Source organism: Hypanus sabinus, unplaced genomic scaffold (genome assembly GCF_030144855.1).
Source record: "Hypanus sabinus isolate sHypSab1 unplaced genomic scaffold, sHypSab1.hap1 scaffold_548, whole genome shotgun sequence".
Classification (NCBI taxonomy): domain Eukaryota; kingdom Metazoa; phylum Chordata; class Chondrichthyes; order Myliobatiformes; family Dasyatidae; genus Hypanus; species Hypanus sabinus.
The window spans coordinates 283,121-293,659 of record NW_026781409.1 but is presented as its reverse complement, the minus strand read 5'-3'; the positions used below and the strand labels follow the sequence as shown (position 1 = coordinate 293,659).

At 49.5% G+C, this 10,539-nt stretch overlaps 1 protein-coding gene across 1 annotated transcript; it reads right to left on the bottom strand.

Moving 5' to 3' along the window:
* Positions 1-734: 734 nt before the first annotated feature.
* Positions 735-10,417, bottom strand: LOC132389364 (ribonuclease inhibitor-like). The gene is made up of 4 exons (XM_059961883.1): positions 9,826-10,417; positions 3,029-3,115; positions 2,706-2,873; positions 735-2,545 (listed from the first exon to the last, which is right to left on the bottom strand). The coding sequence occupies exons 1-4, from the start codon at positions 10,401-10,403 to the stop codon at positions 2,422-2,424; spliced, it is 957 nt and encodes a 318-aa protein (XP_059817866.1). The 5' UTR covers positions 10,404-10,417; the 3' UTR covers positions 735-2,421.
* Positions 10,418-10,539: the final 122 nt, after the last annotated feature.

Genomic DNA, 10,539 nt, shown 5'->3' with positions numbered 1-10,539 from the left:
ATATTTCGATGCCAATCTTCACCTCTCCTCATCACCCTCTTTCTCTCTCTCTGTTACTCAGTGAGACACTCCCCTACTCACCCCGTCACTCCTGACACCCTCCCCTCTCTGGCCCCATGTCCTTTCTCCCGTCATCCACCACATCCTGGGTGGTGAACATTTTCTGATGGGATGTTCTGCTCCCTCACCCACTCCCTTCCCTCCGTCGTTGAATGAGTCGCTCCTCTCTCCCTCTGTTGGGACACTCAACTCTCCATCTCATCAGCCCTGGCCGCGTCCCCGAAACCCCCCCCCGCTCCCCCTTGTCTCCAAGCCCCCTTTCTTGCAGCTCGTCTTATTTCCCACCCATTCATCCTCCACTATTGAAAAAGTCACTCTCCCACACTGTCCAATCAGACCACTCCCCACTCCCTCCCGTCCCATTACATCCCCTCCCTCCACGTCCCATCACTCCCGCTCCCTTCCTGTTGTTTCTTTCACTCCTCACCCCGTCTTTATCTTCTCCGTGTCGGCCACCAGTTTGTGACAGGAACTTCCGCCCCTTTGCCTCCGTCCCCTATTGAGTCAGTGACTTCGCAACGCTCACCGTCTCATCAGTCCACTCCTCGTCCCGTCACTCCTCTTCCTCCCAAACCCCTCACTCTCCTCCCAAAAACCCACATGTATATGTGTATGTGTGAATATCTGAGATAAATACATTAGTTTATTCAATTACAACATCTTTAGAATTAAAACATATGTACAACGCCCAAGACAATATAAAACACAAATTAAAATACTGTTATTACAATCAATAACACACTCGATCCCGGGATTGTATCCATGGGCACCGCATGTTCCTTCGCCATAGATTCTGAGTGTGACAGTGGCCATTGTAAGTCATTGTCTCACTCCATCCCTGGCGGCCACATTCACCAAGGATTCGCCCATTTTAAATCAGTGCGACCCTCCCTCTCTTGTGCTCACTTCTACCAAAGCCGCCATTCCCTCCCCAGCAGCCATTTCAAGTGAACTGTCGGCTATCCCACCTCTCCCGGAAGTTCCGGGAGTCTCCCGCATATTGTTCGCTGCTCCCTGCCACCCGCGAATTATATTCAATCTCCCGCAAATCGATTTTTTGACAGAGGGAGGGAGGGGAAGGGAGGGGGAGAGAGGGGGAGAGGGGGAGGGAGAGGGAGAGGGAGATAGGGAGAGAGGGAGAGAGAGGGAGAGGGAGATAGGGAGAGAGGGAGAGAGAGGGGGAGCGCTCCATGGCAGAGTATTAAAAAAAAGAAAATACAAAACGTACTTCACCCCAGACTACACTGAAGTGTTCCTCTGCCGAATAGGGGTCAGGAATAATGACAGTGTTGCTCGCTGCACTGTTTGTAACAGTGACTTTTCTGTTGCCCATGGGGGGGTTAAATCACTATTGAGGTGAGTTTAACAGGTGTCATTCGTTCATTAGCATAGCTAACGTTATTTCAACTGGCTGGCTGGCTGCTAAGGGGCTACTCTATTGCAGACATCCCACCTCTCCCGGGAGTTCCGGGAGTCTCCCATAAATTGATGGAGCCTGCTTCCCTGAAATGAGATTTTGCAGTTTGGAATTAATTGAGTGATGGAACGGTGCAGACGGAGCTTCACTGTGTGTTTGGCATTGCAAGTGTGTGATGGGACGATGTGGAGGGAGGTTCACTCTGTGTCTGACCCCGGGAGTGTGTGATGGGACGGTATGTAGGGAGATTCACTCTGTGTCTGACCCCGGGAGTGTGTGATGGGATGGTGCGGAGGGAGATTCACTTTGTGTCTGGTCCCATGTGTGAGTAAATTTACAAATGTAAATGAAACAATGTGTGAGCTGCTGACGTGCGGGAATAAATAATCTGCTCACAGTCTCACACAAATAACTGACCGGCGACAAGGAGTGACCGGTTGAATAATCAGTCCCATTTCTCACCGTCACTCTGTATTGGGGAACCGATGATTATAAAATCACACTTCAGGGCCGTGTCCCGGATCGCTGCAGATCCAGGGTCACTGCCGAAGGATTTGTCAATTTAACATCATTATATCAGCCAGGCTGCCAAATGTACCGTCCTCAGCAAAGGGAGCAAAAGGATTCTCTCCCGGGATCATCCCCCCCACCCCGGGACACCGGTGTCCCAGACTGACCCCTGGACCCCCGGGCTCTTCCTGTCCGCGTAATTCCCCGGGGAGTCACGTGGGGAGTCTCGTACACGCACTTCCGGTGGAAGCTGCCCCGCCGGACAACAGGCGGAAACACATCACGGCGGGACCACTGCGAGCGACGCACACATCGCGAGGCCTGAGCCGGTTCCGTTAAAACCGTTGGGAATCAGCCCCGGCGCGCGGCCGTTAAAGGTAAGGGCGGGAGTTAAAGGGGAGGGCGGGGATGTTCACACATTCAGATGTTCACAATTACACTCTCAGTCCGGGTGTGGGTTCCTCTGGAGCTCTCAGTTCTACTCTCAGTCCGGGTCTGACTTCCTGTAGAGATCTCAGTTCCTTCTCTCCGGTCTCACTGAACCGATTCCAGTGCAGCCTGAAACAGATGGGAGAATAAAGGTGAAATAAACAGATTACACAACAGTGTCAGTAACAGGGGACCGGGGTTAATGTTTCAACAACACTCACAAATATCACCAGAAAACCCGCGGATCCGCTGATATTTTATCACATTGAACATTAACACAAACACTCACTCGATCCACTCCAGACTCGGGAGGGTCAGTATGAGGCGGCGGAGAGCGGGGACAGATCGGTCTGTCAGAGAGGTTGATAACAGGTCCAGATCCGTCAGTGATGGGTTTGTACTGAGAGCGGAGTCGAGATCCTCGGCACCAGAATCTGTGAGTCCGACACGGGCCAGCCTGGAGATGAGAGAGAGTGAGGGTGAAGGACACAGAGAGACAGGAGACGGTACAAATCCCCAGTGTTTATCAGTAACACAATTACTGATCACATTAATGTTCAGTGTCAGACACCCAGTGACTGTAAACACAATCTCCCACGGTCAACTACTTACCACAGTGTCTGTATTTTACACTCCGGGTTCCTCAGAGCCGTAGACACCAGTTTCACTCCTGAATCTCCCAGTTGGTTCTCCCCAAGTCTAAACACAAACGGACAAATTGATGAACAAAGTGATTCAAACCGTGGGTCTGGGGGAATTTCTCTCACTCGGATATTTCAGGAAACATTAAACTCTTCAGTACATAATTGATCGGAGTTCCCATCACTGTCAATGTCCCTCACTGCCCAGTTCCAGGGTATTCACCGAATGTCAGTAATTTTGTTTGTCGGTGTGACCCTGTAAACTCCACATAAACCTCAGGAGGAATGGAGATGGGAAGGAGAGTTCCCACAGGTAGAGGGGGCATGGGAACGGAGGACCCACAGGAGGAAGGGGGATGGACGAGTGATCCCAAAGGATGAAGGCAGATGGAGAAGAGATATCCCTAGGGAGGAAGGGGGAAGGGGAATGGAGATCCAATAGCAGGAAGGAATGGGGAAGAGAGATCCCACAGGAAGAAAGGAGGTGGGAAAGATAAATCCCTCAGATGGAAGGAGCATGGGGAAGAGAGAATCGACAAGAAGAGGAGGGACAGAGAAGGCAGTTCATACAGGAGGAAAGAGAGATCTCACAAGAGGAAGGGGGATGGGAAAGAGAGATCTCACAGGAGGAAGGAGGTTGGAGAAGAGGTATCCAACAGCAGGATTTTGATAGGGAGGAGAGAGCCCACAGCAGGAAGGGGGATGGGGATGAGAGTTCCCACAGGAGGAAGGGGATGGAGAAGAGATATCCCACTGGAGGAAGGCGGATGGGGAAAAGAGACCCCACAGGAAGTGGGGGGGGGAATAGAGGCCGCACTGGAGAAAGGGGGATGGAGAAGAAATCCCACCGGAGGAAAGGAGATGGGGAAGAGAGATCCAACAGGAGGAAGGGGGAAGGAGTAGAGAGAGCCCACAGGAGGAGGTCAGAGGGATGACCGATCCAGAAGCAGGAAGGGGGATTTGGAAGGGAGATCCCACAAAAAGAATGGGGGATTCGAACCCAGGCCCCACAGGAGAATGGGGTTGGGGAAAGAGTTCTCACAGGAAGTGGGGGGGACGGGAACTGAGACCCCACAGGAGGAAAGTGGATGGGGACAAGAGAAACCACAGGAGGAAGGCGGATGGCGAAGAGTGATCTCACTGGAGGAAGTGGGATGGGTAATAGAGATCCCACAGGATTAAAGGGGGTAGGTAAGATAAATCCCACGGTAAGAAGGGCGTGGAAGAGAGATCCCACAGGAAGAGGAGGAACGGGGAAGAGTAGGATGGGGGATGAGTAGGAGATATACCTCAGGAGGAAAGGAGATGGGAAAGAGATATCCCACAGGAGGAAGGGGGAAGGGGAAGAGAGTTCCCTCTGGAGTACGGGGATGGAGAGAGATCCCACAGGAGGAAGGGGGAAGGGGAAGAGAGTTCCCTCTGGAGTACGGGGATGGAGAGAGATCCCACAGGAGGAAGGGAGATGAGAAAGCCAGATGCCGCAGGAAGAGGGGAATGGGAACAAATGAGGCCCAAATGAAGGAAGAGAGATGGTGAAGAGAGAGCCCACAGATGGACAAGCGAACCAGAAGCAGGAATGGGGATGTAGAAGGGAGATCCCAGAAGCACAGTGAGGGATGGAAACAGAGGACCCACAGGAGGATGGGAGATGGGGAAAAGAGATCCCAGAGGAGGAAGGGGGATGGGGAAGAGAGATCCCAGAGGAAGAAAGGGGATGTCGAAGGTAAATCCCACATGAGGAAGGAGGGAGCGAAGAGCAATCTCATAGGAGATGGGAGATGGGAAAGAGAGAGCCCACCGGAGGAAGGGAATTGGGGAAGAGAAATCCCACAGGAGGACGGGGATGGGGAAGAGAGATCATGCAGGAGGATGAGGGGTGGAGAAGATAGATTCCACTGTAGGAATGGGGATGAGGAAGAGTGATTCATCAGGAGGAAAGGAGCTGGTGATGAGAGATCCCACAGGAGGAAGGTGGATAGGGAACAGAGATCCCACAGGAGGAAGGGGTATGAGGATGAGAGATCCCACAGTAGAATGGAATGGGGAAGGGAGATCCCAGAGAAGGAACAGGTGTGCGGATGAGAGATCCCACAGGAGGAAGGTGCATGCTGAGGAGAGATCCAACAGTTGAAAGGAAGGGGGTGTGGGAACAGAGAGTCCAGAGGATGAAAGGGGGTTCGGAAAGCGAGATCCACAAGTGGATTGCTACCCATACCACGTGCTAGTGAGGCTAGATATAGGAAGATAATGCAGCTAAACACATGGCTGAGGGGATGGTGCATGAGGGAAGGGTTCATGTTTCTGGACAGTTGGGCTTTCCTCCAGGGGAGGTGGGACCAGTTCGAATTGGACAGTTTGCAGCTGAACTGGAGGGGACTAACATCCTTGCCGGTAGGTTAGCAAGTTCTGCTCCGGGGGTTTTCAACTAGATTGCAGGGGGAGAGGGCAGAGTTTTAGAGCAGATAGTGAGGTGGAGGAGGATAAGTGTCAAGCGAGGACTGCTTGTATAGACAGATATCAAAGTTATGTAGTTTTGTACGTGATAGAAATGTTCACAGGTGCATCTATTTCAATCAAGGAGTATTGTCGGCAAGGCAGATGAGTAGGACGTGGATTGCACGTGATGATCTCGACATTATTGCTATTACTAAGTCTTGGTTGCAGGAAGGGCAGGAGTGGCAGCTTCATTTTCCGAGGTTCCGTTGTTTCAGACGTGATCGGGGGTAGGGATGAAAGGGGGAGGAGTGGCATTACCAGTCAGGGAGAATATCACAGCTGTGCGTAGACGGGACAGCCCGGAGGGTTCGTCTACAGAGGCCATATGGGTGGAGCTGAGGAACGGGGAAAGTGTGAGCACACTAATAGGGTTGTATTATAGACCGCCCAATAGGCAGAGAGAATTCGAGGAGCAAATCTGTAGAGAGTTAGCACACCAATGTAAGAAACTGTAAGTTGTAATCGCAGGGGGTTTCAACTTTCCACATACTGACTGGAACTCCCACTCTGAGATATGGTTAGATTGCGTGGAGTTTGTGAAATTTGTTCAGGAAAGTTTTCTAAATCAATATATTGAGGTACCAACGAGAGAGGATGCAATACCTGATCTTCTATTAAGGAACCAGACAGGTCAGGTGACCGAAGTATGTGTAAGCAAACATTTTGGGTCCAGTGACCATAATGTCATTAGTTTCAAGATAATTATGGTTAAGGATAGGACTGGTCCACCAGTTAAGGTTCTGAATTGGAGAAGGGCCAATTTTGTGGAAAAGAGAGAGGATCTGGGAAGAGTGGATTGGGATAAGTTGTTTTCTGACAAGGATGTGTTCAGTAAGTGGAACGCCTTCAAGGGTGAAATTTTGAGAGTGCAGAATTTGCATGTTCCTGCCAGGATTAAAGGCAAAGTTAACAGGCATAGGGAACCTTGGTTTTCAAGTGATATTGACGATCTGGTTAAGTAGATGTTTAGCAGGTATAGGCAACCAGGAACAAATCAGGTACTTGAAGAGTATAGAAAATGTAAAGGAATACTAAAGAAGGAAATCAGGAAGGCAGAAAGAAGACATGAGGTTGCTTTGGCAGATAATGTGAAGGTAAACCCGAAGGGTTTCTACAAGTAAATTAAGAGTAAAAGGATAGTAAAGGACAAGATTGGTCCCCTAGAAGATCAGAGTGGTCGTCTCGGTGTGGAGCCTCACGAGATGGGGGAGATCTTAAACCGTTTTTTGCATCAGTGTTTATTCAGGAAACTGGCATAGCGGATATGAAATTAAGGCAACCAAACAGCAGTGTCATGGGACAAATAGAGATTAAAGAGGAGGAGCTGCTTGCTGCCTTCCGGCGAATAAAGGTAGATAAATCTCCGGGCCTGACATGATATTTCCTCGGACCTTGAGGGAGACTAGTGTAGAAATTGCAGGGGCCCTGGCAGATATATTTACAATTTCCTCAGCCACGGTTGCGGTGTTCGAGGATTGGAGGGTATCTCATGTTGTTCCGTTGTTTGAAAAAGGCTCCAAAATTACACCAGGTCATTACAGGCCAGTAAGCCTGACATCAGTAGTAGGTAAATTATGGGAAGGTGTTCTGAGAGATCGATTATACAAGGATTTGGACAGCCAAGGGCTGATTAAAGATAGTCAGCATGACTTTGTGTGTGGTAGATCGTGTTTAATGAATCCTGTAGTATTTTTCGAGGAGGTTACCAAGAATGCATATGAAGGAAAGGCTGTGGATGTTGTCTACATGGACTTTTGTAAGGCCTTTGACAAGGTCCCACATAAGAGATTAGTTCTAGTTCCAGACACTAGGTATCCATGGAGAGGTTGTAAACCGGATTTGAATTGGCTGTGTGGGAGAAGACAGAGAGTAGTAGTGGATGATTGCTTCTCAGCTGGAGGCCTGTGACTCGTGGTGGATCTCAGGGATCTGTGTTGGGACCATTGTTGTTTGTTGTCTATATTAATGATCCAGATGATAATGTAATAAATTGGATCAGTAGGTTTGTGGATGACACTAAGATGTAGGCATTGTGGACAGCGAGGAAGGCTTTCAAAGCTTGCAGAGGGATCTGGACCAACTGGAAGAATGGGCCAGAAAATGGCAGGTGGAATTTAATGCAGACAAGTGTGAGGTGTTTCATTTTGGAAGGACAAATCAAGGTACGACATACACGATAAACGGTCGGGCACTGAAGAGAGCGGAGGAACCAAGGGATCTGGGGGTTCAGATACACAAGTCCCTGAAAGTGGCATCACAGCTAGACAGGTTTGTAAAGAAGGCTTTTGGCATCCTAGCATTCATAAATCAAAGTACTGAGTACAGGAGTTGGAATATTATGGTGAGGTTGTATAGGATATTGGTGAGGCCAAGTTTGGAGTATTGTGTGCAGTTCTGGTCACCGAACTGTAGGAAGGATATCAGTAAGTTTGAAAAAGTGCAGAGAAGATTTACTAGGATGTTGCCAGGTCTTCAGGAGTTGAGTTACAGGGAAAGATTGAACAGGTTACGACTTTATTCCTTGGAACATAGAAGAATGAGGGGAGATTTGACAGAGGTTTACAAAATTATGAGGGTACAGACAGGGTAAATGCGAATAGGCTCTTTCCACATAGATTAGGAGAGATAAATATGAGAAGGCATGGCTTCAGCGTGAAAGGGGAAAGGTTCACGGGGAGCATTAGGAGGAACGTCTTCACTATGAGGGTGGTGAGAGTGCGGAACGAGCTGCCATCTGATGTGGAAAATATGAACACTCTTAAGCTTTAAGAATAAATTGGATAGATACTTGGATGGGAGAGGACTGGAGGGTTATGGACTGGGAGCAGGTCAATGGGACTGGAGGAATAAGGTTTTGGTACAGACTAGAAGGACCGAATGGCTTGTTTTCTGTGCTGTAGTGTTCTATGATTTTATGATTCTATGGGGAGGAGAGTTCCCACAGGTGAAAGGGGAACGGGGATGGGGAAGAGAGATCCCAAAGGACGAAGGGGGATGGGGAAGCTAGATCCCATAAGAGGAAGGGGGATGGGGAAGAGAGATCCCACAGGAAGAAGGGGATGTGGAAGAGAGATCCCACAGGAAGAAGGGGATGGGTAAGGGAGATCCCACAGGCGGCATGGGAGTGTGGAAGAGAGATCCCACAGCAGGATGAGGCATGGAGAAGAAAGATCCCACAGGAGGAACGGGGATATAGAGAAAGATTAAACAGGATGAAGAGGGAAGGGGTTGAGCGGTTGGCCAGGAGGAGGAGGGATGTGGAAGAGAGTTCCCAAAGGAGGATGTGGGATTGGGAAGAGAAATCTCACGGGACGAAGGGGATTGGGGAAGAGAAATTCCACAGGACAATGGGACATGCCAAATAGAGATCCGACAGGAAGAAGTCGATAGGGGAAAGGGATACCACAAGAGGAAAGTTTATGGGGAACAGAGTTCCAACAGCAGAAAGGGATGGGGAAGAGAAGTCTATAGAAGCAAGGGGGATGGGAAAGAATGATCTCATAGGTGAAAGGGGGATGAGGAGGAGTGATCCCACAAGAGGAGAGAGGATGGGGAAGAGAGATCTCACAGGAAGGGGGGGGGGGGGGTGTTGTGTGGAAAAGACATTCCACAGGAGGATGAGGAAAGATTAATAGAGAGCCCATAGGAGGAATGGGGATGGGGGCGAGATTTCAAATAATGGAAGGGGGATTGGGATGAGAGATCCCACAGGAGAATTCCAAGGGTAAATTATAATCCTACAAGACGAGCGGATGCAGAAATTTTTTATACGTGTGTGTTGGGTCTGAACAGAGTCCCAGAGGAGATGCGCACTCGCTCTTTGCGTATCTGGAAGTGAGCAAAGTCACACACGGGGAATGGCAGTGGGAGGACATTCTCACAATGGTATTTATTTCCTCACTGGGACAGTCTGCTGATGGTCTCTTGTGAATTTCTCACCCACCAGCTGCAGTCAGTGTCGGTCTGGGTGTCAGTAACAGTGAGAAGGAACATTGTCAATGGATGTGTCACAGGCAGCGAGAAACACGGCCATTCCTGCAAGTTACCACCATTAAACCAATGGCCGTTGTTCACTGATTTGATGAAATCTCCCAACATCCCTTCACAAGGAACCACAGAACCCTCCAGTCCTTGGGGAATTTCTGAATGATCCCCTGGGAATTTGTCACAATTCTTCACAATCTGATTTACTACAAATTTACCGAAAATCCTTTACGTTGAAACAACACAATAAGACAGTTTCACAGTTCAGAGTGAGAGATGTCTAATTACCTCAACATCTGGCACTTGTGCAGCCCAGGTCCCAGCCGCTGCATTCCTTCACACTGAATGTGGCAGTTCTCCAGGTTGAGCTGTTTTATTGTATCACAGAGTCCGATGGCATGAGACAGGACCGCGCAGTCAATCGGGGTCAGTGTCATTCCACAGAATGAAAGTGTTTCCACAGATCCCAGTGCGGCCTGAGCCAGTCCACGATTCTGAGACTCAAACAGGTAGTGCAATGTGTTCAGGAGGCTCATTTTACCAGCTTCACTCTCTGTGTTTCCACTCTGGCGTTTAACCTCCTCCTTCACCCAGTCAATCACCCGGCAGGTTGTTTGACGAGGAAATGGACCCAGAAACTCCTCCAGGCCCCGAGCTGTCATTGGGGAGGAGAGGCCAGCAACAAAACGGAGAAATACCTCAAATCGTCCATCAGTCGTGTTGTGGGCTTCAGTGAGGAATTTCAGGATATCTTCGGGATGTGGATTCAGGAATTGTGCGACTGCAGCTACAAACTCTTGGATGGTGAGGTGTGGGAATGTGTACACCACGTTCTGGGCAGAATCCTCTCTCTCCAAAAGCTCCATCAGGAACCCGGACAGGAACTGGGAAGGCTGCAGACTGTAGTTGACCAAATCTCCATCTGTAAACACAATCTTCCTCTAGGACACTCCTCTGAAGGCCATCTGACCAACCCTGAGCAACACATCACGGGGGTCTCAA

Bases quoted from the DNA above. Each gene is read 5' to 3' on its own strand.
- LOC132389364 (XM_059961883.1), bottom strand. From the start codon at position 10,403: ATGGAGCTTTTGGAGAGAGAGGATTCTGCCCAGAACGTGGTGTACACA. The intron at 3,116-9,825 runs GTAATTAGACAT...GTTTGTGTTTAG, and splicing joins CACAAGTGCCAGATGTTGAG to ACTTGGGGAGAACCAACTGG. The intron at 2,874-3,028 runs GTAAGTAGTTGA...TCTCATCTCCAG, and splicing joins TGTAAAATACAGACACTGTG to GCTGGCCCGTGTCGGACTCA.